This window comes from Dunckerocampus dactyliophorus, chromosome 2 (assembly GCF_027744805.1).
Source record: "Dunckerocampus dactyliophorus isolate RoL2022-P2 chromosome 2, RoL_Ddac_1.1, whole genome shotgun sequence".
In the NCBI taxonomy this organism is placed as follows: domain Eukaryota; kingdom Metazoa; phylum Chordata; class Actinopteri; order Syngnathiformes; family Syngnathidae; genus Dunckerocampus; species Dunckerocampus dactyliophorus.
Window position 1 is genome coordinate 21,912,952 of NC_072820.1, and position 27,760 is coordinate 21,940,711.

Here is a 27,760-nt window from a genome sequence, read left to right on the forward strand (position 1 = left end):
AGGGCTTTCACTTTTAAGTCGGCAACACTACCCAACCCTCCAGAACCTTAAAGAAGTCGTTTTGCTTTCGTGAATAAAAACACTTCCGGTGTTGAGTTTTTAAAAACACAAGTCCCGCCTCTTCCGCCCTCACTTCCATTGGAGAGATGGGAGGGGCTGAGAGGCGGGGCTTAGTTGATAGCGCAGGCGGGGCTTCGTGGGCTTCCACGGCCGAGCGGAAAGAAAGTGGAAAGTGGGAGAAATACCTGCATGGACGATTTGCGATAAGTAAGTAGTCATTTTGTCTGCTTAATGTCTTGAAATGCCGTCAGAGGACATGAGTGTGCGGGATCCTAGTGGAAGTGGTGAAAGGAGAAAGAGAAGCTTGTGTGAGGGGGGTTAGCTTGTCTTCGTCGTGGATGGTCTCGTCAAACAATGGTAGAGAGAGGACGCGATGGTCGCCTCCTTTCTTTTCTTTTTTTTTAAGTTTAGGAGGTTTATTGTTGTCCCCTACGGAGGACACGTCGTTCTGAAGACTTCTAGCTACGAAGACGAGCAAAGATGGAGCCATGTGAAGTTAAAAAAAGGCGCTTCCACTTTGGCTCTTTTTTGTAGGCCGAAGCAGCACAATTGATGCTGAATTCATTTTCAACAGCATGATTTTCTTTTTTTAAACAGGGAGGGTCGGGGGAGAAGCAGCTAGCATTTTGGGTCATTCGGCACCAGGGTGGGCGGCCATTGTCTATGAGTTTTCGCCACAAAAGACTAGTTTTTCTTTTTTGTCCTTTTCTTAAACTCAATTGGCGTTTTATCCACATTCAACATGGCTTCTGTGTTAAAATGCATCCCTAAAACTTCTGTAACGTTCACTTGTAGTGACCTTAAAACAGAAGAAAAGCCAAGTGGCCCACATTCACGTCTTATTCCACATTTTGACGTCTACAGGCAGAAAAGACACTAAAGAGTCAGACCTGTTCCTGAAAACTGACTCACAACCACAATATTCCACATATTACCTTTTAAAATATACTACAAAGTGTATTTAAGGCACGTTTTCTTACACAAAATGAAGAAAAAGGGGGTGTAAATGCTCAAATATTTGAAATATAATCATCAGGGTCTACTTTTCAAGCAGTATACATGGTTTCATTCATACTATTATGAAAGATGTGGCATTTTTTTAAATGATTGTGGATTATAATTGTCATCAAAACTTCATGTAAACATTCTCAATAGGGCTGCAAAAGTCAAACACTGCCACAGAAAATACACTGCAGAGGCCAGCTACTGTAAACTGCCTCACAACCACAGTATTCCACATATTACCTTTTTTAAATATATTGCTCAGAACTAAGGAAACTGAGTCTGATGCTCGAATATTAAAACATAAGCAACATGTTCTATTTTCCATGTGGCTATTTTTTTAATGATGCCACATTTGTTGTCGATTATCATTGTCACCATCATTAGTGTAAACATTCTCATATGAGAAAAGCGGAACACCGCACACGCATGCATGTAAAATATTAAACCGCAGAGTTAATAAATTATATTTGATGAAGTGTTGTTTTATTGTACAGAGCTGTAGCATTTTTTCAGAGGACAAACTGTCTTTTTTTCCAATCATAACATTAGACCTCAGGGATAATAGATTGTAAAGGTTGTTGGTGGACACAAATGATCTGTTGTTAGATACTATAAATAAATTATGAAACTGGCAACTATTGTAGCTTTAAGTCACGGAAACAAGCCAATTTGTACAGTTAAACCTCAAAGTATGAGCAGTTTCAAGCCTGCATGTTCTTTTTTTGTCATGTGACCAGTGTAGTTTTTGTGTTTTAGCAAGTTAATAAGAGCTGTAAAGGACACAAGTGCAAACATAGCTGAGGTGTTTGCTAGTGGCCGCCCATTTTTAGTGTTTGATGCTTTGAGACGTCTGTGGGAAGTGCACTGTTTTGTGCTCTACTGAATGACAAGAATACCAGATTTATCCAAATTAATATAAATGATCATAGAGTGACCCAGGAAGTGGTCCAAGACAGTGAAGCATTTGTTTGTGTTTGCTAGCTTGATCAACATTGGCGCATCAGTTAGCAGGATAACGCTAAATCTACACAAACTATTTCCACTACACTTTGTAGTGGCGTGGTCGAGGAAGAACTCGCATTGAGGAATTTATGACCACTTTTTTTCCTGTTAGAGGAGCTACAGCATGAATGGCATGGTCCAAGCTAGAGCCAAGAGGCACCGGCTTGTCTGTCGTAACAAAGTAGCCTGCGAGCTAACAAACAAAAAAAAGCTACAAATGGGAACATTCCGCAATGCTGGTTGACTTCCAAGTCGCTCAAATCTAATTTCACTACAATTACTCCCCAAGGAAAGTGAATTGATCTGTTACAGGGTCAAACTGTGGTCATCATAAAAGCTTCAACAGAACAGACAATGTTTTAAGTCACATTTTTACATTCTTAAACAGTAGTATTTCCGACGGGCTGTGCCATCTACTGTACGGAGTTGGAACGACAAGCTACATTCACAGTTACTCCCATTATAATGTGTTTATTATGAGCGAGGGTGAACAGGTAGCAGCAAATCTATTTGTGGCAGTCCAAATGTATTTGTGGCAGGCCACCACAAATAAAATGACTACATGGGAAACACTGCTTTGAAGAACACTTGATGTTCACTGACTGGTGTCTTGGGAGAATTGTTGACGTCATGATGATGATGGGTTGAAGTCCAAGTTTTTGTTCGAGGTGGATTTTATCCAGAGCATTTTTGGCTGAATTGCTAATACTGTAGTAACATTTTTAGTGATTTTACTGTACATTTTTAGTGATTTTACTGTTTGGCCTTGGAAGAGGTTTCTCCAAGTTATAAATACTTGTGCATTTGGCATGGTGGAGGTGTACCTAATAATGTGGTTGTTACACACCTGCTCCAATGCATTGCTTTCCAAGTGTGCACGAGGGGCTGACAGTAGCAGTTGTCTTCTTTCTTTTGGTTTTACTGATCGGAAACTGGATGATGGTGGTCTACTGTGTGCGTGGGTGCGTGCGGTTGGTCACCAGGGCCTCAAATGGCCACCGTACAAAGGTAGTCATGCAGGCGGCGCTGTGGTGCCATTGGCCCAGAACGCTTTGCTTTGCTTTGCTGTGACAGCTGGCGCCTCGGCATTCAGCTGAGAAATGTCGGACGGCAACTTGATGGCTGCCTGCTGATGTGTCATGTGACTTAATGGCGACCATTAAGATTCCACCTCAGCCTCAACCGATAGCTTCCACAAATCAGCTACTGTAAGCTGTTTTGAAGTAATTGTCATATTATTAGGGATGTAAAGATTGACTGATGAGTTGATTTACATTCCGACAATCCAACGACAGCAAGTTGTCAACAAAGTGGCTATAATGGACTTCATTATACCCACTGGAGGACGCAATTAGTTTGGGGTGTGTTTGTCGAAACAAGAAAAAATGAAAAATTTGGGGGAAAAAAACATGTTTTTATATACATTGTAGTAAAGTTTGAAGCAATTATGTCTGAAATTATAAACTTAAGACCGGTTTTCCAATAGGGTCATGGCCTAGTACCATAAATTATTTAATTCTGTCCAGGGCGTTATATCCAGTGCGTATTTACTGAAAGATTAAAGAGGACTACACGATAATTGGAGAGAGGCTGTTATTTTGTAATTGTGCATGAAAAGATTGAAAGGAAAACATAATCGTGTTTCCCACAGGACTGCAATCTGTTGCTTAATTGGCCATGCCGCATTGTGTTTTGATGCCATATCCATGTGAATATTTTATAAACTGATATTTCTGTTGGCATTTTGGCCTCTCGTCCACATGCAAACACTGGTTTTTGTCCTTAACAACAGAGATTTTGGAAAACACAGGCTCAGTATTTGTGTGTGGATGGGTACAATGGAGCTTTTTGGTTTGTGTCATAAGAAATCTAAGAAATGTGCGACATTATCTCATGTGTTCACATCTTATTTAACAACAGAACATGAAGTTATTGACTCGGTGTAATAACGTGGTTTCATTTTGTGCAGCCGTACACGGCCAACGGGAGAAATATCTCTGATTGTTCTGAACTCCTGTTTCCTTACCCGTTGTTATTTTAATGTAAAATTAGGCCGTCTCGTATCTCAGTGTTCTTGGAAAGCCAGTGTGCATTTGATATCCGGCCCGTCTCTGTGGTTAGTTATTTTACAGTAAACATTGTCGTTGGTCTGGTGCTAGTAAATCACCTTTAAGAGCTTTTCAAAGTGACATGTACTGAAAGCACTTTTATGAGCCTCACCGAAGCGCCCTTTGTAATATTTCATACATTAGCGGCCTGGCGGCACTTGACGGTCGCTCTGATGACGATAAAGTTTCATTGCCCGCTTTTAGTTTTTGTAGCCATCTCTTTTTGCAGTAAGGTTTTTTTTTTTGAAAAATGAATGTATGTCTTTTACTAAAGCTAAAAAAGCTCCAGAAAAAGCAAGCTTGGGGTTTGAGAGTGGAGCGGTGGATGAGGAGAAGAAGAGTGGTGATGAAGTAGGACACTGAGATGAATAGGAAACCTTATCCGTGCCACCACTGGACCACACCTGTTTGGATCAAATGTTCTGCCATGTTCTTTCCGACTGTCTTGCACTACATTAGTGTCACAATAGTGCTTTGTCACCCTTCGTTTGGCTTGCTTGCCCTCCAAAATGTGCAGAGAAATACAGAAAAAGTAACACAAGGCATCCCTACATGCTAAGAGAAGTAGAATTGTGTTTCTTCTTTTATGGATCATGCCGTCCAGCATATGTGTTTCATCACGGGATGTCTTAATTGTAAAAGTGTAGGTAGTTTTTAAAGGTCAAAGGAAAACACGAGTGTCACTCCGTCTGGATTCAAACAGGAAACGCCAGTTCACCGGTCATGTGGATGACCGAGTGACCTTCCCGTGTCCCTCTGTCCATTGTCCTTGCTCACAAAGATCACCTGATATGGCAGAAATTGAATTTATCCTCCTCGGCATTGTTTGCAAACACAGACTTCTAAAAGTAACAAGCAGAAAATTTTAAGCGAGAGAAATTTTGACACAAGTGACATCATGACAGATTCTTTGTGTTTAGTTAGCATCCAGCCTGGCTAGTCAGCTAGCTTTCTAGCAGTGTTATCCAAATTTAAATAAACAGTCATGACCGGTAGACGAATATTTGGACAAAAGTACACACAAGTGTTTGAATAAGGCTGCAACTAACGATTGTTGTCTTAGTCGATTAATCAGAAGCTTGTAGAGTCAATTAATCGAGTCACCGGTTAGACCATAGATGGACTAAATTAATATGACCCAAACACAAACAGGTAGTGGTTTGGTCTGCAGCATATTAAAAAAGCGGCAACTGTTTTCCAAAGTCAAAGCTGATGTGTGTGAACACAAAGATAATATAGTATAAAGGAAATTTTAAAAATATTTACATTTGAGATGCTGTAATTAGAGGATATCTACAGTAATTCATCAATTAATTGTTGCAGACCTAGATTTGAATGAGAATTTTCTACACAAATTACTTTGTGTTTAGTTAGCGTCCAACCTGGTTAGTCAGCTACCTTTCTCGTAATCTTAATACAAAACAATTTGTCAAAATTAAAATAAACACGATTTGACAGGAGAACATTTTGACAAAACTACTTAGAATAATTTAAATGTCAATGTTCTACACACATGACTAGATAGATGCTTTGTGAGTAGTTAGCATCCAGTCTGGCAGTCAGCAAGCTTTCGAGCAGTATTTGAATTTTAAAAATACATTTAAATAAGACGCGCGCACACACACACACACACACACACACACACACACACACACACACACACACACACAGACACACACACAGACAGACATGGGTGTGTAGTGTGTGTTTTTCTTACTCAACACAACTTCTACTCTTCAGAGTGAAGTATTCGGTGTCGTTGATTACACACATACTGACATTACTTCATCTTGAGCCAGTTGTATTTCTAATAGAAATGTGGCACCATGATTAAAAAATCCTCAGATTATACCACTTTATAATTAGACTTGAAAATGGTTGTGTTATGTGGAAGGCCGTACATAAGGTTTGCTTTGCAGGGGATTTAGACGTCTATTCTCGGTGGTTTAATTGCTCTCCAAGGTCGTTAAGAGCTCACAGAACCTCTTTGGCATCCCTTAATGTTTGCTCCACATTCTTCAGTTGACTACTGGTCCACTTTTACATGCAAAAGCAGTTTTGTCACATTCCAGGTCTATTTTGCAACGTTACCAGGGGGTCTGTGTGGTGCTTTATTTTGAAGAGAACAGTAGAACATGTAACTGATTGTGACAGGGCTCCACGGCTCAGTAAAAGCCTCCACACCTCGTATGTATATGTGTGTGTATATATATATATATATATATATATATATATATATATATATATATATATACACACATATACATATACATACACATATACAGTCAAACTTGTCTATAGCGGCCACTAGAGGGAGTCTGCAAAAGTGGCCGTTATAGACAGGTGGCCTCTATAGACAGGTTGGTGTTTTATGGTTTGAATGTTGACCAGTAGAGGAAAAAAAAAGAAAAAAAAGGGAAAAAAAAAAATAATAATAATGTTGACCAGTAGAGGGCACTGCAGACTGCGGATAAAAGTTGTACAGCGCTACTAGGCTTGTTATTATCATGGTTCATGGTTCATGGTTTTAATTCATCCTGAACATGCATATGAGTCAAACAGTAGCACATCACATAGTACAATTCACAATTTTGCATGTCCAAAAAGGAGTAGGAAGAAGCAAAGCTTATTTAATCCTACCCCTCATCAGTTTCACATCAGTTGCAATACATTTATTCATCTCTTGTTCTTCCAAGTGTACTTTGTAGGTCTACATGACAATGTAGTGCAATCATAGCCAAGGTTTTTACTTACTAAAAGGAAGCTAGAGGCTTAATAATAACTGATAGAATATATCCACGACCCACAGAACAAAGCTGTGCTAGTAATGTCTTACGCTTGTTTTTAATATTTTACTTTTTATACGGCAGTGTCATTACAGCTTTAGTTCATCAGGAAGTGACGGGAAGTGACGGTGGGCGTCCCGAGCAGGAGAGCTAGGCTCAGTGCTAGCTGTGAGTTTGGAGAGAGTTGGGAAGTGTGTTTATGTTGGCGTGGATGTAAAGTCCTGCAGTGTTCTCCACTGTTAATAAAGCCATTAAAGTGCATCGGCGACGTGAGTCTCTCCTTCCCCACAACAAGCGGCATTACAGTATTGACCAGTGCGCACCAGGAAATAAGCAGTGTCATTTCTTACAGGCATTGGCTGGACAGCTATGTAGTGGGGCTTGTTTAACCTTTGCCTTGTGGGCAAGCAGAAAGGAGAGACGATGCTGAGAGATGTGTGTGTGTTCTGAGCTGCTGTCTGGTGGCCGCGTTCAAGAAGGCAGAAGAAACAGGAGAAGTTTCCTTCTTTGCTTCGGAGCTGAATAACACTGACAAGTTAACAGACTAGTAGCGAACGGAAAAGAAGACTGATTTGTTTGTGTCGAATACAGAAGATGAGGACTTTGATGGATTTGTGGATGAGGATTGATGAAAAATAACGTGAGTACATTCTAAAATACTTCAATTAAGTACAACCGAACTCAGTTTTGCTCCCGCTGCCGCATGCACGCTAGCGCATGTTTTTTTTTATTGTAGCGTCGCTGGGAGCACGTCCTGTTCCCAGTCTACTTTGCGGTAATGTTTTGGTGCAAATGTTCTTAAAGTAACATGTTTGACCAGGAAATAGCAAGCTCAAAAGAAGACGGCTTTTTATGTGGAACAACTGACAGCTTGTGTGGATTTTGTGAATGATTGTGACTGAGCTAGGACTCAGTAATTAAAGTCTACACACACATTAAAGTCTTCATTGATTGAAAAACGAAACTTTTTCGTGCATGAAGGTTCTACTTGAGTTGGTAATTTGGCCGCTATATGCAGTCAGATATTGACCAAGGGAGACAAAATGGGTGGCTGCTGGCTGCGTTAGACAGGTGACTGCTATACACAGGGTCTATAACATGTAAATTTGCTGGGGGGGGATTTTTCAGTGGCTGCTATAGGCAGGTGGCCGTTCTATACAGGTGACCGCTAAGACAGGTTTGACTGTATGTGTGTGTGTGTGTGTGTGTGTGTGTGTGTATATATATATATATATATAATATGTGTGTATGTATATGTACAGTGTGTGTATATATATATATATATGTATATATGTATGTATATATATATATGTGTACATGTATGTATATATATATATATATATGTATATATATATATGTATGTGTGTATATATGTATATATATGTGTGTATATATATATATGTGTATATATACACGTGTGTATATATACATACATACATATACATACATATATATATATATGTGTGTATGTATATATGTATGTATATGTATGTATATATATGTATATGTATGTGTATATACTGTATATATATGTATATGTATGTGTATATACTGTATATATGTGTATATGTATGTATGTATATGTATGTATATATATGTATATATATATAAGTATGTATGTGTATATATATGTATGTATATATATGTATATATATGTGTATATATATGTATATATATGTGTATATATACACATATATATATATGTGTATATATACACATATATATATATGTGTATATATATACACACACACACACACACACACACACACACACACACACACACACACACACACACACACACACACACACATATATATATATATATATATATATATATATATATATATATATATACATATACATATATATATATATATACATATATATATATATAAAGTACTGTGCTATATAGATACATGTATAGTCTATTCTTTACATATTGAGACCACAATTAATTTAAAATAAAATATTTATCAAATATCATAAAAACGTTTCACTACACTTTATTTTGAAAAATATGCACCGGAATCACCTGTCTGCCCTGTTGGCACTTGACAAATAAGGAGTGGAAGAAAAGGTAGAGAGAAAGACATTGAAAGTTAATTAATGCATTTGTTGTTCAAGCCTGTGAAAACTATTCTAATGCTGACATTACCGACCAGTAAATTTAAATACTTAAACATTTCTGCCACCGCAATGCAGCAGAGGCCAAAAATCCTAGGGGAAACCCTATAATGTGCTTGTTTCTGTCCTTGCATCAGATAAGTCTGTGATGAAGCTCCAGGAAGGAGATTTTTTTTTTGCGCTTGTGGATGATCATGTTTCAGTAGGCCTGTCATGATAACAAATTTTGCTGGATGATAATTGTCCTGCAAATTATTGTCAACCATTGATATTATTGACAACATTTTTTGAGACAATTTTTTTCACTAATTATATGGCATAATAATGCGAGTACATCATATCAAAAGCAATGAACTTTAGTATTTAACATTGTAATTGCAATGTCAAGAGCTTTTAAATAAAATTGCAGATGCAATTGTAATAGTTTTAATAATGTAAGCTATTTTTATGGCGTTTTATTTTATTCGATTTTATTTCATTTTATATTACCGCTATTAGACAGGATGTGCACCGCTCTTATTTTGAAGGCCAGAAGTAGTGTGATGCGTGTTGAAAATGTGTTTTGACTATGGCTAAGTGAGATAGCTATCGCGTTCCTCTTGAAGCCGCGGCTGTTGTCCCTATTTCACACACAACTTGCACGAAGTCAGCGGCCGACCTAAAACGCTGGTTTACATTAACTAGCACTAAAGCACAACTCATACAGCCTGAGTGGCACACGCACACACTGCCGCATTAGCATGCTCCGCTAAACCAGGCTAACCCAGCTACCTTATACTGCCTATTGCTGTACTTGAGCTCATGCTCACGTTCACTGGTAAGTAAGAATATCAAAGTTACAGTGGGAAAAAACGGCTTTAAAAACCTGCTGGAAATGATGGACTCGCGATGTCCAGCGAGCTTCGCAGTCACAATTACTGTAGCACAACAAGCTCTACCACAAATGTACAAGGAAGTTAGACAGTTGCTAAGCGAGAGGCAGTTGACAGGTTGTTGTTCCTGGCACAAAATAAGGACATGCTTGTGTCTTCTAAAAATGTTTACCGAAAAATACTACTGTTCAATTTAAAGCATTTTTGAGTTGCTGACATTTTAAAATTTCATCGTAAACTGGGCAGTCCTTCATATTTTGTTCTTTTGTTATCAGCTGAGGATTTGAGCTTAGCTAAAGGTTTTTTTATAAAAAGAGAAGGGCCTACTTTATTTTAGAGGCTATTTTTAGATATGTTTATTATGTGCATCTTGCATGAAGCTTTAAAATTTCGAAAAACATCCTCATGTTAAGTATTTATTTTAATAAAACAACTTGACATGCATATTTGACTTTGATTTGTCTAAACTCACTTAGCTGAAAAAATATTGGGACATATATCATATATCGATAGTCAACCTAAATATATCGGGATATGGTTTTGGTCCATATCGCCCAGCCCTGCCGTTTTTTGTTCGATTAATATTATTAATATAAATTGATTAATTGATTTATCGCTTATCGTGACATGCCTATGTTTCAGTATTTTAGGAAGTGGATTTTAATACATTGGCACTAGTGGAAGATAAAACTGAGATCAGGAATACATTAGATCGTATGGCAGCCCCGAGTTCCTCCCACAAGACAAATCAAGACCCTCCCCTTTAAGACACACCCACATTTTTATCAACTAACCAGCGTATGATAGCCTGACATCCGTCATGGTGGCTCATCTTCTGTTTTGGTGGGTTTTCAACAGTGGAGTGGGGAGTAGCAGAGGGCGGCGTGAGGTCATGTTTCCACGGCAACTGTCAACCAACGACCTCACCCCACCCTATTTGCTCCTCCAGCTGAACACCCTCTTTCATCGCCATGGCAGCATAGAGGCCCGGTTACCAGGGGAGATGAGGGCACCGTGGGAGGGAATGTGAGACCAGGAAAGGCCAAACTAGTTTTTGTGGAGATGCAGTAATCTAATATGGCCGCCATTGTGTCTGCGATGCAGTCGCGTGATGACTAACCGCCGCCAAGACCTGGCAGGATGTGACACTGGCACACGTAGCCAACATGAACGTCTTCGGTTTTAGTGGGTTTATGTGCCACATGGTCGCACGGCAACTGACGGGTGAGAGGATTGGGGGTGGGGGATTGATTCCCACGGTGCGGGTGATGGGACACATTATAGTTCTAGTGACACTTTACCACCTGTCCGTGTGAGCTTGATGTCCTCAAAATAAACCAGCAAATGTAGATAATACTAAGAATAGGGACGTCCCGATCCGATCGTCAGGATCGGGATCGGCTGCCGATCAGCTGTATTTTTGAAGATCGGATAATATTGATTTCCACCACGAGATCGGGCCAATCCGGTTGCCGTATCACGTTCGTAAATCTGGACCACATTCCAACATGGTAGGTGCAGTAATGCGCCTCAAAACTGGTTGCCACTCGCTCACGCCACCCGCAAGAAGAAGAAAACGCAACACCACCATGTAGGCCGGTCCGTGGTGTACCATGGTGAAGTTAGTTTTACGTTGGACGTTGGATATTCAGCTATGTAGCTACAGCGGTAGTACCCCCTCACTGTGCCCGGACTGCTGCATCATGGTGTAGGGAACTCACACGAGAAGTGCCGTTCTGCTACTGATTGCTTATCATAGAGACCTTACAAACACTACTAAACATGTCGAAACGGCAGCAAAAAACCTTGGATACTCTTCTGTTACGGAGCGTGAATGGAAACTCGTGGGGTTAACTTAGTTTAGCTAGTACAGCTGTGTGAGTGTGCGTGCGCAACTCAGACTGGAGAAGTATGTTTTCTCCGCGTTGTGTTTTACTGCATTAATGTAAGGATCATTTTACAATGCTAAATGGCGATGTGCAGGTTCTGGGTGAAAAAAGATGACAGGCAAGATTATTCTTGCACCCAGCGCGTATCAACCGTCAATTGCCATTCTCAACACACACACAACACATTCCGGCCTTCAAAATAAGTAATAATTAGAGTAATAAATTTCTCTAATTGTGTAATTGTGACTACATCTTCCTTAGGAAAAAAAAAAGAAAAAAAACTGCATCTCAGCTTTGGCATATACAGTCGTCCCACGTTTATAATTGGTTCTAGACTGCACCGTACTGTAAATACTGTAAATAAGTGAATTTCCACGAAGTAGGATTCAATATTAATAAACTGAATATTTTCATAGCCAGTGCATAGAAAACCTGTTTATGGCTTTCTAAATACGAGTTTGAACATTATTAGAGCCCTGTAGACATGAAGTATGTTAGTTTTATGTGTCTGTTGCTTCAGTCACCATTGTTTACTACTACACCGGAAGATCAACAACTAGTCAGAGAAAAGAGAGTTTCAATGGCCCTATAATTGGAATCATGGATGGAATCGAAGAAATCTAAACGTGGAATCATGCGGATATTGACATAATGTGAATGAAATGCTGTCGGCGTGAGAAGGATTTGTGAGAGGAAATATTTCCCCAGCGAGTTTTGGTTGCTCACTTTCAGGAAAACACTGCTCCTAATTAGGTGTTTCCCCATACAACTTTTTCACTTCTGATCCGATTCCAATATTGCAGCCTTAAATAACGATAACTATATTGATCTGATAGCAGAGCATATTAGTCAGCAACAGTAGGTATGAGGAAAAATTGACCCATTTACTTCTTGATGTATCTGGTGTATAGTTTATTTGACAATAGGGCTAATGTAGCGAGGCTCAACATGCTCAATGAAGCATTTACCCCAGACATTACTCACCTCCGACAGGGGCTGACTCTTTTCTGTTAAAGCCTTTTTGCCGTTCTGTAGGAGTTTTCATACTTTGCAAAAGTATCAAACAGGTGAATTTCAGGAAATCATGGCATTGCGAAAATCCTTTTCAAATGCACGATGAGGTTAGTCGTATTAAACTTCCCCGTTTTTTTGCCAGCGTGGGAAACTCGTGCATGACAAGTTTTGCACTTGGCTGCAATGTCTTTTTCAGAGTTTAACGAAAAACACAGCCACACGGCTGACATCACACCTACTCCTTGCTAAACACACTAGTACGTCCTGCTGTTGTGATCACGTGGGTTCTGCATGCCGAATACATGCCGCTAGATAAAAGTGCTGGTGCAGAGTCTGGAATGTACTACTTTATGGAAGTGCCATGCTGTTTTTTATTTTTAATATATTGATATTGGACCGATATCCGAAATCAATATCTGATCGGGACACACCTGCCCCATCGTTTTGGTGGTTAATTGCACGTTAAGCGCCCACCCCTGGCCGAAGAGCTATAAATGGATCAAGACGCCGTCAGATAATTCAGATTTAATTGAAATGGCCATAAACATGTCTATTTTTGACACATGGCTCGCTCCTCCCATCCAGACCTTGACACTAGCTTCACGTTGACATTTTCCTACGATTTTTGGATTAACATTTGCGATAAAAGTAACTGTTAGAATTATTAGATTTTGATAGCATGAAAGATATTGCTCTTGTCAACAAGCAGCGCGTCCTGCTATGCCTCCCCAACAGGCGGTTCCGTCTTGCTTGTGACATAAACACCCAAAAAGAAGCAACAGACGAAAGTTAATTTCCATTTCTAAACATATTTGTTTTATTTTTTGCTCACTTTTGTTTTAGTCCATAAAAATGACATGAACATGCGTCATGATCAGTTATGCAAATTACTAGGGATGTAAATCTCTTTGTGATAGACGATTTGATTCAAATCTAGATATACAAGTTACGATACGATTAAAAAACGATATATATTTTAACAATAGAACGATTCAATACAATTCGATGCAGTGTACAAACGACACGTTTCTATGCGATTCGATTCAAACGGGTGACTATTTCAGGAAATCGTGACATTGTGAAAATCCTTCTTCAACTGCACGATCAGGTTGGTTGTATTAAACTTCCCTGTTTTTTGCCACCATGGGAACTCGTGCATGACAAGTCTTTTTCTTTTTTTTCAAATGTCTTTTTCAGTTTAATGTTAATGGCTAATGTTTGTTGATGTAGACATTAATCTTACATTACAATTAATTTTAAATTAAAATAAAGATGCCAATTATATGAAAGTGGCATTCTTAAAGTATTTTCTAATGTTTAAAAGAGCACACCATATCCCCAGGCATTCTGTAAGGCACTGGCAACAGAATAACATGACAAATGTATATATTGTTTAGACACAGACCAATGAACATATTTTTCTTTGATGGATCAATATTTTACATGTGGTCCACTATATTTTATAGAATACTAACTGACAGACGTTCGACAATAAGGAAGATAAAATCGACTTGAGTATCGTAGGATAATTGTGAAATAATAGAAGACCATATAAAGAAGTTCTGGAAAACTTTAGGAAGAACATGAGTTAAATGAACAAATCTGTACATGAAGACACAGGTGTGGTAAATATTCACATTTGAATTTTTTGAAAAGTGAAGCGTCCAGCCTCTTAGGAAAAACTGATCATTCATCATTTTGAATTTGAAAAGTTTGGTGAGATAAGTGGGACAGGTTGCTACCCAAACAGCACTGCAGTAAGTAATGTGCAGATATGTAGATGAAGTAGTAGTGAAAAATAAAAAAACAGGAATGATTTATCAATGAACAGACTCTACTCTACTTTTTTTTACAAACCAGATCAATGTGGAATATCCAAGTCAATTTTTCATCTACAATGACACCTAAGATACAGTTAGAGTCATTATTATACTTCTTATTTTTGTTACAAAATAAATTTTGATTTTTGGGTATTGAGAATTTATTAATGTCAAACCATCTAGAAACAGACTATAGTTCTTTATTTGCTTCTCTAATCAGTGTATTCAAATTTTCATGTGATATAACCAAATGTGTCATCCGCAAATAAGAGAGGCAGTACATTTTCACAGACCATAGGAAGATCATTGATCAAAGGTGGAACATTTCAAAGTAAGCAAGTTACAAATCAATAAAGTTACCATACTCACCTCTGAACCCCCCCCCCCCCCCCCCCCCCCCCCCCCCAAAAAAAAAAGATAGATTACAGACCTGTGGGAAATACTGAAAATCCATCTATAATTTATTGACCCTATTGATATTGACTCAAGATGGTCAAAATATGTCAGTCCAAGCTGCGTACAGTAACAGGGTTTAAAGGTGAAAATAGGGTCATCGTGTAATGGACTTTCGTACATTTGCCTTTCAGGTCACGGCCGCCTCATTTCTCCCTGCCTCGACTCTCTTACCCGCCTCTCCCGCCCCTCTTTTCCTCTTCCTCCTCCTCCTTCTCCTATCTGTAGCCTCCCCTGCTCCCCCGCTCTCTTCCGCCTTCTCCTGTGTCCCCCTCCTCCACCTCCAAGATAGATTCCCTCAGGAGCAAGGTTGACCTGCTCAAGCTGCCCCTGGCCCTCTCCACCAAGTCCATCTCCGAGCGCAAGAGCCAGCTGGGAGGCATCGGCAAGCAGTGCGGCACGGGGGGAGGAGGAGGAGGCGGTGCTCGCAAAGCCCGCTCACCGCCGACCCGAGACATGGACAACGAGTCACAGTACTCGGGATACTCATACAAGTCGTCTCACTCGCGGAGCTCTCGCAAACACAGGTGGGTGGTTTGCTACTTGTTGAGTGTAATAAAAAGAACCTCCTGTGAGGAACGTGGTGTCATCAAGTGACCCGCTTTGTCACGCAGGGAGCGGAGGGACCGCCATCGTTCCAAAAGCAGAGACGGGAGCAGCCGTGGAGACAAATCAGTGACAATTCAGACGCCCGGAGAGCCGCTGCTTGATGCCGAGTCGACCCGCGGAGACGACAGGGTCAGTACCGCCTACGTCTACATCCGGGGTGTCCAAAGTTTTTCCATATTTTGAAGGTTTTGGAGGCCACTTTGATATTCTTCACATTTATTCATTATTAAACACGCTAAAACCAATCCAGTGTAGGCCATTTAACCCCTATTGTTTTTACTGCTTCTTTTCACCTCTAAGTAATGAAAATAAAATGAATATGGCAATTCCCGGGGTATAAGCCGCATCCACTAAATATAGAGGAAAACCCAGATTTGTTCTCATATAAGCCGCACCAGTGTATAAGCCGCACATATCCACGTCATAAAGTGGCATATTAGGGTGCGCACAAGGGTGCCGTGTCAGAATTGAAGAGCGTCCTAATTCTGGTAAAACATTGGCGCTCTCTCTTTCTGTGAGCTGTTTCCTTCAATGGCAGTAGTCCTACGTGAAGCAGCCATGTTTCCTTGTCTTGACAGCCAAATCCATTGCCTGCCCTCCATGCATCCATCCATCTTCTACCTATATGCCGCTTATCCTCAAATCCATTGCCTTAACTTGAAAGCGGCATCATATCCATTTCTTTATGTTTTTTGTATGATGGAAGCTTGCCACTACCAGGTTCATTGCAAATATGCATGTACAGTAGGTGGCGGTATGCGCTTAAACGTTGGTTGCGACCCGCCATAAACAAGTAGAGGAAGAAGAATGTCAGTCGATGTGATGTGTACGCCTGTGACGCTTCGTGTGTAAGGTTTACGTAAGGTCACTTGTGAAACTGAGATGGATACTTTATTCCTCTCCAAGCGAACAGCACAGCATTTTAGGTTTTTTTAAAATATATTTTATATCTACAATATATTTAATGTATCTGTATTTCTGTTTAATTTTGTCAGCGGATATGACGTGTACGCCTGTGGATCTATGTACATTACTGTACGTAAGGTTTACATAGGGTCATTTGTGAAATAGCTGGATATTACCCATTACCTATTTCTGCGGGATTTATCCTCTGGACTTCATAAGAACCACGGTACAGTGGCACCTTTGTGGCCGCCTTTGAGTCATCGTAGCATGTGGATCCCTGCGTGGATTCTCTTGCATCCAGGTACGTCTCCGCCTTAAATGTTAGATTTCCTTTTGTTTTCATTTATCATAACAGGCTTTGCAATCTTGGTGGTATATTTACGGTCTTTATTGAACAATTCCAAATCCAACAACATCTTACATTTGGTTATAGTATAAACTATGATTGATGTTGCTCACTCAAGTGTGTGCAACGACCGCGACAGCAGGGTTAGCAAACGCAGAGAATGGTGGCTTCTCTATCTTAGTAATAGCGTTTTCCAAATTACATATTTAAACCATTAGTAGTAGTTCTGAAGTATAGATGTCACAAGACTAAAACATAACCACACCAAGCATCATTGGAAATGTCGTTTTTAGCCACATAGTACCAGCACTGGTGTATAAGCCACAGAGTTCAAAGTTTGAGGAAAAGGTAGCGGCTTATACACCGGAATTTACGGTAGTTGAATAAGATAACATATGCCTTTATTAGTTCCACAAGGGGAAATTTCAGGTTTACAGCAGTGAAAGTACAAGAGCACACAAGAGCAGGTAAAGTGCAAAAACAGGGTAATACAAAGCAGAGGTTATATACACTATATACAGCTAGATACATGTTGACCAAGTCACAGGATTTCAGTATTTCAGGGTTATTGCACTTGTTTATTGCATGGTTACGTAATTGCACGGTTATTGTACAGGATTTTTGGAGCAGTTTTCATTAGTCTTGACAGCTGCAAGAAGGAAAGACCTGCGATAACTCTCCTTCACACACTTTGTATGTATCAGCCTGTCACTAATGGAGCTCCTTAGTGCAGTGAGTGTGTGTTGGAGGAGGTGGGAGTCTTTGTCCATCATGGAGGACAGCTTGGCTGTTATCCTCCTCATGCCCAGCTCCTCCACCTGTTCTAGAGGACATCCCAGGACAGAGCTGGTCATCATAATCAACTTGTCCATCCTCTTCCAGTCAGCTGCTGTGATGCTGCTCCCCCAGCAGACTACGCCATAGAAGATGGCAGAGGCCATCACAGTGTCATAGAGGTCTTCAGGAGTGCCCCCTGCACCCCAAAAGACCTCAGCCTCCTGAGCAGATAAAGCCTACTCTGACCTTTTTTGTAAAGTGTAAATAACAGTATAGTTGTGTTTACAAGTTTGAAAAATGTAAGTAAATGATAATTATCCATCCATCCATCCATTTTCTATACCGCTTCTCCTTTTTTTAGGGTCGCTGCGCTACTTTGGGCGCCAGGCGGCATACACCCTAGACTGGTCGCCAGCCAATCGCAGGGCACATATAGACAACCATTCACAAAATTACAAAAATAGATATTGGAATGGTAATTGTTTAATTCATTTTGAACATGCATACAGGTTACATTGGAATACATGACATAGTACAATTCACAGTTCCACATGTCCAAAAAGGAGTAGGAAGAAATAAAGCTTATTTAATCCTACCCCTCCATTTCACATCAGTTGCAATACATTTTTCACCTCTGGTCTTCCAAATGTACTCTTTGCTAATTGTAAATACACAGGAAAGTAATAAAGCAATATAACAATGTGGTGCTTTCTGTACTTACCTAATGATGATGATAAATATATAATGACTGATAAAAGGGTTAATAGTTGACGGAAACATAGTTTATGTGAGTACAGACAATGTACTCACCAGAAAATTGTGGTCAGTGTAAGAGTGATTAGTCGTGGCATAGTATGTACACAGTGGTTCAGGACTCTTCTTCCTTGTACTTTGTAAACATCAACTGTTTGTTCTGTTTCTTGAAATTGCTCATTTTAGTGCATTGTTTGAATTCCTTACTCAATCCATTCCATAATTTGATTCCACACACTGAAATGCTGAAGGTTTTTAGCGTCGTCTGTGCATATAAGTGTTGTAAATTTAATTGTTGCCTAAGATCATACATATTTCTCCTCTCTTGTTGAGAAGAATTGGTTTATGTTTTAGGGTAGCAGGTTATTGTTTGCTTTATGCATAATTTTATCAGTTTGAAAGTTTACCAGACCAGCAAATTTAATAATTGTGATTTTAGGAATAAAGGGTTTGTATGTTCTCTCTAAGCAGCATTATGGATTATCCTAACTGACCTTTTTTGTAGCGCAGTTAATGAGTGAAGTGTACGTTTATAGTTATTAACCCATATCTCCACACAATAAGTTAGATATGGTAATACCAGAGAACAATAGAGCTGCATATTTTTACTTGCGCTTAATAATTCTCTCTCTCTCTCGCTCTCGCTCTCGCTCTCAAGGACATAAACTTGTACATTAAACCTGTATATACTGTACTGTATGTGTTTTATTTTCATTTCTTTCTCCTCTGTTACTATTGCACCATTACAAAATATATTTGTGTGTTGGTAACATAATAGCACCTCTTGTAATGGGTTAAAGTACAGTAAAAATGTAAGTAGAAGCATAAGTGCTGGCATGCGACATAAATTTTTTTATTTAAACCCTGGATTCTGAATTGTCCCTTTTCCTTGTCTGACAGGATGACAATTGGGGCGAGACCACCACAGTGGTCACGGGAACGTCGGAGCACAGCATTTCCAATGAGGACCTGACCCGCGTCACCAAAGACTTGGAGGAGTCGACCCCTCTGGAGTGCAAGCGTTTCGTGGGTCTGGCGCTGGGCGGCTGCCTGAGTTTCTTTGCCCTGGTCACACCGCTGGCCTTCCTCATCCTGCCGCAGGTGCTGTGGCGCGACACCTTGGAGCCGTGCGGCACGCCCTGCGAAGGCCTCTATGTGTCGCTGGCCTTCAAGCTCCTTGTCCTGCTCATCTCCTCTTGGGCACTCTTCCTGCGGCCACCTCGCGCCACCCTGCCACGCTTTTTTGTCTTCCGCTGCCTGCTGATGGTGTTGGTCTTCCTCTTCGTTGCATCCTACTGGCTTTTCTATGGTGTGCGCGTGCTGGAGCCCCGAGAGCGCGACTACAGGGGCATCGTAGAGTACGCCGCCTCGCTGGTGGACGCCCTGCTCTTCATCCAGTACCTGGCGCTGGTGCTGTTGGAGGTCAGACACCTGCAGCCCGCCTTCTGCCTCAAGGTGGTGCGCAGCACGGATGGAGCCAGCCGCTTCTATAACGTGGGTCATCTCAGGTCAGTGTGTGGAAATCAACGTGGAATTCTTTTTGTATGAATCCTAAAATAACTTCAGGTGTGCTTCAGTATCCAGCGGGCGGCCGTCTGGGTGTTGGACCATTACTACAACGACTTTCCCGTGTACAACCCCGCTCTTGTCAACCTGCCCAAGTCCATTCTGTCCAAGAAGATGACGGGCTTCAAAGTTTACTCTCTGGACGGTAAACATAACTTCAGCTTAACTCCACAAAAGGCAGACATACTCATGCTAATGCACTTTTTTGTGCAGAAAACACCACCAACAACTCCACGGGCCAATCACGGGCCATGATTGCCGCCGCCGCCAGGAGGCGAGATAACTCCCACAACGAGTTTTACTATGAGGAGGCCGAGATGGACCGCAGGATTCGGAAACGTAAAGCCAGGTCAGACACACCCAGCGCACGCGTTCGCTTGTAGCTGGCTCGTAAATGCTGCATTTTGTGAGCCTAACTGTCCAGTAGGGGGGCACTGTACTAGCTTAACTTACTAGTACATTGGATCCATGCAAATTCATGGATTTTTTAAATTAAAACATTATTTTTTTTCATTTGTGGGGAAACTCGCCATTTTGTACTTCTAATCTCGATAATGAGGCTATTTATTGGTAGAAACCCCATCTCATCTGCCCTACGCTGGTAAAGCTTGAATTTCACAGAAACTACTGCATGCAAGTATTGAAATAACGCTTACACACTAATATACATGCACAACAATTCCATTTTATACACATTTATAAAGTACACGGCATGCTTGGAAAGCCCGCATGCACACTTCCCCAACAGGAAGCTGCCCATGATGCCTTGCAGGTTATACATTTGTTTTAAATAGTATTGTTTCACGTTTATAGTAGTATACTGCATATGTGTCTATTTCTATAATCACATAGGCCATTTGGGGGGCCATTTTGACTGGTGATCAGCAATTTGCCTCATCATTCCATATGAAAGTACCAAAGTATGTAATGTACATGATTCATTGACCTTCTGGCGAGCTACTACTACATGTTGGAGACCCCTACAAAGTCTTCTGTGTGGATGGACGCTATCTATGCTATATTAAGGGCTATACAAGACCACTGAGCAATAGCTATATGATAAGGATAGCTAATGAAGATTAACCATCAAATTATCCTTGAGAAAAAAGACCCTTGTAGGTAACATTCTACCCCACCTTCTCCCAGGTTGGTGGTGGCGGTAGAAGAGGCCTTCACGCATATCAAGCGTCTCCACGAGGAGGAGGCCGCCTCGTCTCCCAAGCACCCCCGCGAGGTGATGGACCCCCGGGAGGCGGCACAGGCCATCTTTGCCCCCATGGCACGGGCCATGCAGAAGTACTTGAGGACCACACGCCAGCAGGCCTACCACAGCATGGAGAGCATCCTCACCCACCTGCAGTTCTGCATCACACACAACATGGCGCCCAAGGTTGGCTTTCATCAATTGACAATTCACATAAGAGCCTTTGTGTGTGAGGAAACAGAAAAATTGTTTATTCCTCAGTTACCTCGCAAAATTAAGAAATATATTTCTTTAAATAGTGGACTCCACTTGTAATAGACGCCTCTAATAACAGGCAATAAGAAATAGTTGGTACCACTAGAGGGCACTAATTACCTTGTCAATGATCGCTAATAGCAGCTGTGTTTGGAGGACATTTTTTTCTATTATACAAATTACATTGTATTATCTTATTATACTTTAAAGCCAGCATAGAACAAAAAAATTAAGAATTAAAAGTTTAAATGTATGTATGGATGACTAAAAATATACACAACATTTGGAAAATGAAAATGATCAAATATTGAGATTTTTAAAATAACTAAATACTGTATTACATGATATGATGTTTTATAATTATATGAGGTGTGTCAGCAAAGTTCCAGGACTATTCATGTTGATCACATTCTTCCATGTGAGGGGCATCGTCCACTGCGAGTTCTTGCCGCAGGGCCAGGTGATCAACCAGTATGTCTACAAAGAGGTCCTGCAGCATCTGGGTCTTTCAGTGCACGAGAAGAGGCGAGGGTTGCAGCAGGACAACTCAACTTGTGGCTGCTCACAATGCCCTGAGTATCCAACAGTTTCTGACTGAGAAGAAATCAATGTGCTGGAGCTACCTTACTCCCCCAACCTGGCTGGCTGTGATTTTTTTTCCCCTCATTTTCCCAAGCTCAAGATGGTTATCAAGGGGACCTGTTTTCAAGATGTGGATGACCTCAAGATGGCCTTGATGGCGATGCCACAAAGGATCCTGGAAGAATCCTTCTAGAAGTGCAAGAAGGCGTTGTAGAGGAAGCTGGGAAAGTGCATCAGACTCCAAGGGGGATCACTTTTGAAGTAGTTTGTAGTTGTATTTAAAGTTAATCTTTGTGACACCAATCCTGGAACTTTTCTGACACACCTCGTATGAGATTAAATGAGTTTTATAAATATATATATACAGTCAAACCTGTCTTAGGGGCCACCTGCCTATAGCAGCCACTGAAAAATCCCCCCCAGCCAAACCATGTTATAGACCCTGTGTATAGCAGTCACCTGTCTAACGCAGCCAGCGGCCGCCCATTTTGTCTCCCTTGGTCAATATCTGACCGCATATAGCAGCCAAATTACCGACTCAAGTAGAAGCTTCATGCACGAAAAAGTTTTGTTTTTCAATCAATGAAGCCGTTGTGTGTAGACTTTAATTACTGAGTCCTAGCTCAGTCACAATCATTCACAAGATCCACACAAACTGTCAGTTGTTCCACATAAAAAAGCCGTCTTCTTTTGAGCTTACTATTTCCTGGTCAAACATGTAACTTTAAGAGCATTTGCACCAAAACATTATCGCAAAGTAGGCTGGGAACAGGACGTGCTCCCAGCGACGCTACAATACAATACAATACTGCCTGCACGCTAAAATTATGCTAGCATATGTTTTTAAAAAGCAGCGGGAGCAAAACTGAGTTCGGTTATACTTAATTGAAGTATTTTAGAATGTACTCACGTTATTTTTGATCAATCCTCATCTATAAATCCATCAAAGTCCTCATCTTCTGTATTTGACACCAAAAAAAGCCGTCTTCTTTGCCATTCGCTTAACTTGTCAGTGTTATTCAGCTCCGAACCATAGTAAGGGCGACCTGACTCCAGCAAAGAAGGAAACTTCTCCTGTTGCTTCTGCCAACTTTATTTATTGAACGCGAGACTCACAGCTAGCACTGAGTCTAGCTCTCCTGCTCGGGACGCCCACCGTCACTTCCCGTCACTTCCCGTCACTTCCTGATGAACTAAAGCTGTAATGACACTCTGCCGTATAATAAGTAAAATGTTAAAAACAAGCGTAAGACATTACTAGCACAGCTTTGTTCTGTGGGTCGTGGATAATAACAAGCCTAGTAGTGCTGTACAACTTTTATCCGCTGTCCCACAGTGCCCTCTACTGGTCAACATTCAAACTGGAGGCCAACCTGTCTAAAGAGGCCACCTGTCTATAGCGGCCACTTTTGCAGTCCTTCTCTAGTGGCCGCTATAGACAAGTTTGACTGTGTGTGTGTGTGTGTGTGTGTGTGTGTGTGTGTATACACTGCTCAAAAAAATAAAAGGAACACTTCGAAAACACATCAGATCTAAACTGGGGGAAAAATGATCTTGAATATCTTTCCTGATAATAAGTGGGTGATGTATTAGTAACAAAATGATGCCACATAATTTGATAGAAATGAAAATGATCACCCTATAGAGGGGGGAAATCAAAGACACCTCAAAAATGAAAGTGAAAAAATGATGCAGCAGACTGGTCCATTTTGCCAAAATGTCATTGTAGCAACTCAAAATGATTCTCAATAGTTTGTGTGGCCCCCACGTGCTTGTAAGCATGCCTGACAACGTCGGGGCATGCTCCTAATGAGACTACGGATGGTGTCTTGGGGGATCTCCTCCCAGATCTGGACCAGGGCATCACTGCGGTACCTGGACGCATGGAGGAGATTCCAGGAGACGGTTAGTTACTCCAGGAGAGCTGGACAGGGCCGTAGAAGGCCCTTCAATCCTCAGCAGGATCGGTATCTGCTCCTTTGTGCAAGGAGGAACAGGATGAGCACTGCAAGAGCCCTACAAAATGACCTCCAGCAGGCCACTGGTGTGAATGTTTCTGACCAAACAATCAGAAACAGGCTCCCTGAGGGTGGCCTGAGGGCCCGACGTCTTGTAGTGGGCCCTGTGCTCACTGCCCAGCACCGTAGAGCTCGATTGGCATTTGCCATAGACCACCAGAATTGGCAACTACACCACTGGTGCCCTGTCCTCTTCCCTGATGAGAGCAAGTTCAACCTGAGCACATGCGACAGACGTGAAAGGGTCTGGAGATGCTGTGGAGAACGTTATGCTGCCTGCAACATCATTCAGCATGACCGATTTGGTGGTGGGTCAGTGATGGTCTGGGGAGGCATATCCCTGGAAGGATGTACAGACCTCTACAGGTTAGATAACGGCACCCTGACTGCTATTAGGTATCGGGATGAAATCCTTGGACCCATTGTCAAAACCTACGCTGGTGCGTGGGACCTGGGTTCCTCCTGGTCCACGACAATGCCCGACCTCATGTGGCTAGTGTATGCAGGTACTTCCTGGAGGATGAAAGAATTGATACCATTGACTGGCCCCCACGTTCACCTGACCTAAACCCAATAGAACACCTCTGGGACATTATGTTTAGGTCCATCCGGCGCCGCCAGGTTGCTCCTCAGCCTGTCCAGGAGCTCATTGATGCCCTGGTCCAGATCTGGGAGGAGATCCCCCAGACACCATCCGTAGTCTCATTAGGAGCATGCGTACAAGCACGTGGGGGCCACACAAACTGACAATCATTTTGAGTTGCTACAATGACATTTTGCCAAAATAGACCAGTCTGCTACATCATTTTTTCACTTTCATTTTTGGGGTGTCTTTGATTTCCCCCCTCTATAGGGTGATCATTTTCATTTCTATCAAATTATGTGGCATCATTTTGTTACTAATACATCACCCAATTATTGTCAGGAAAGATATTCAAGATAATTTTCCCCCCAGTTTAGATCTGATGTGTTTTTGAAGTGTTCCTCTAATTTTTTGAGCAGTATATATATGTGTGTGTGTGTGTGTGTGTGTGTGTGTGTGTGTGTGTGTGTGTGTGTATGTATGTATGTATATGTTTCATGTTTGACAATGACCCTGTGTCTCGCCCTAAGTCAGCTTGGATAGGCTCCAGCATAGCCCTGCAACCCTAGTGAGGATAAGCGGCATACGATATGATTGAATGGATGTTTGACAATGTGTTCCCGTCTAGGCTTTCTTGGAGCGTTACCTCAGCCCGGGGCCCACCATGCAGTACCAGCAGCACAATGGCAGGGGGCGCCAGTGGACCTTGGTGAGCGAGGAGCCGGTGACATCCGCCCTGCGTCAGGGCCTGGTCTTCTCCCTGCGGCGGCTAGACTTCTCGTTGGTAGTTACAGTGACACCCCTGCCTTTCCTGCGCCTCAGCGAGGAGTTCATCGACCCCAAGAGCCACAAGTTTGTCATGAGGCTGCAGTCGGAGACGTCCGTGTGAAAGACATCCTCACGTACCCCTCGCTTAATGCAGCGAGATGCGTCGGACGCTCGGCCCACCACCACTCTTGCCTCCCATTTGTCACACCTGAATCAGCTCGATGATTGTCTATGACGCTGATGCCTTGACTCGTTTTTTTCCTGTGCTGTTGCAGCACGCTGTAAAAAATCTTTTTATAAAGGCGCCTTTTTTGGGTCATTATGTTGTAACCACTGAACTCCAGGAGGTCACGACGGCGAGGCGGCGTCTTTGCGTCCTATAAACTGTAGCAGCCACGCCGACACATCACTGCCCTCTGCTGTTTTTTTTCCTTCCACCGTTTAGATTTTTTTTGTTGTTGAATACTCACAGAATGTAGCATCACGTGCTAAAAGGACACTTTTCGTCTACTTCATCTGTATCTTCATGCTTTATCTTCTTAACATCAACATTGCCGTTTAACTTTACACTTGGTACTGACATGCAAGTGCTTTTTCTTGTAATCCCTCTAAAAACACTAAAAAAAGCCTGAAAGCTTGTATAGCTTTAATAACAAATCACAATATAATACAACAATTCATTTGTTTTGCATTGTTATTTCCAGGTTTTACAGTGCTGGAGAAATGAACTGTTCTCCGTTTTGTAGACTTGACCTTTCTTTTTTCAGCTAATTTATTCTGCTATCAACATCAAATTGCAAATGACTTAATTGTAATTCACTCTCTCCCAGACATTTTGTTGGTACCTTTGCAGATGTTTTTATGACTGGACGGTAGCTTTTGTTTGTTTTTTTAAAAATTGCATTTCTGCAAAGACTCAAAGCGGACTGTAGCTCCCCGCCGCCTTAACGCGCTTTCACCTCAAGGTCTGACATTTCTAAGAAAACATTAAACCCACTGGACGTCTCATCCATGTTTTAATGAAAGAATGCACAGCAGGAGTTATTTAGGGCTCTTTTTAAAAATAACTTGTTTTCGTATCATTTTCTTTTATAAGGTGCCTGAGTTTTGATGCAATTTTTCCTCTGAATATTTTTACCTTTTTAAAAACAAGTGGCCTGTACAAAACAAAAACAATGTAGATTTGTCTTTGTATTTTGTTTCCTTTTTGTTAACTATCTAGCTTGTATAGCATGTTAGGTATTTTCCCATTATTAAACCGTTACTCCTTACAGAGTTGTTGGGTCTCGTCTCATTGCCCGAATGCACTCAAAAGACACCAGGTACTCTCTGCAGTTGAGTACATAAATATGCCAGTAGAACACTAAAAAAGTACCATCTCAGTACTGTCTTTCCAGAATAACCCGACGGGTGGTTGTCATTTCAGATACTTGTGCCACGACTCGCCCTGCACACAGACACACACAAACACTCCTGATCAAAATGTTAAGAACAGTAGAAAAATTGCAAGAATTTGGACTTTGCACTGTTGGATCTAAAGGAGGTACTTAATGGGAGTGAAACAAAACAGGTTGAACCAATTTATTGCAAACAAGCATTAAAATGAAATCAGCTGATCAAAAGTTTAAGGCCGTAGCTCAAAAAATCCCAAAAGCAGGTGGTGAAGATGGCTTCATGGAGGGCATCCACTGTCTGGAACTGATGTCCACTTTTTGTAAACTTCTGTTGCCATCCATCTCTCAATGTTCTCAATTGGATTTAACTCAGGGCAACATACATGATGGTCCAAAAGAGTAAGGTTATTCCACTGGAAGAAGTCCTTTGTCAGGGCAATTTGAACTGCAGCGTTGTCTTGTTAAAAAGCCCAGTCATTTACACACAAACGAAGGCCTAAGGCGTTTGATGCCCCTGTACAACCTGAAGCTCCTTGTTCCATTGGAGAAAAAAATCACCCCAGATCATGATGCCGCCCCCTCAACTGTGCTGTGGATAGGTGGGGTCCCCTTGTCAGGCCAGTCACGTTGGAAGCCATCAGGACGGTCAAGGTTACATTTTTTTTTCATCAGAGAATAAAACTTTCTTCCACCTTTCTATGTCCCATATTTGGTGCTTTTGTACAAATTCAAAACGGGCAGTTATGTGGCGTGGAAGGAGACAAAGCTTTTGAAAATGTTATTTGTTCTTAAAACCCTTCTTTCACAGATGCCGTCTGATGGTTATTGGACTGCACTCAGCACTATTAACAACCTTTGTTTGGGCC

General features: G+C 41.3%; 1 protein-coding gene across 1 annotated transcript; it reads left to right on the plus strand.

Moving 5' to 3' along the window:
- The first annotated feature begins 140 nt into the window (after positions 1 to 140).
- On the plus strand, positions 141 to 26,787 carry vangl2 (VANGL planar cell polarity protein 2). Its single transcript, XM_054768210.1, has 8 exons — positions 141 to 267; positions 15,268 to 15,660; positions 15,748 to 15,871; positions 19,425 to 20,032; positions 20,102 to 20,235; positions 20,304 to 20,439; positions 21,237 to 21,480; positions 25,361 to 26,787. The coding sequence occupies exons 2-8, from the start codon at positions 15,590 to 15,592 to the stop codon at positions 25,619 to 25,621; spliced, it is 1,578 nt and encodes a 525-aa protein (XP_054624185.1). The 5' UTR covers positions 141 to 267; positions 15,268 to 15,589; the 3' UTR covers positions 25,622 to 26,787.
- The last annotated feature ends 973 nt before the right edge of the window (positions 26,788 to 27,760 follow it).

What these genes read in the sequence shown, in the direction of transcription:
- vangl2 (XM_054768210.1), top strand. Translation starts at nt 15,590, where the DNA reads ATGGACAACGAGTCACAGTACTCGGGATACTCATACAAGTCGTCTCAC. An exon ending in TATAACGTGGGTCATCTCAG is followed by an intron (nt 20,033 to 20,101) that starts GTCAGTGTGTGG and finishes GGTGTGCTTCAG; the next exon opens with TATCCAGCGGGCGGCCGTCT. An exon ending in ATTCGGAAACGTAAAGCCAG is followed by an intron (nt 20,440 to 21,236) that starts GTCAGACACACC and finishes ACCTTCTCCCAG; the next exon opens with GTTGGTGGTGGCGGTAGAAG.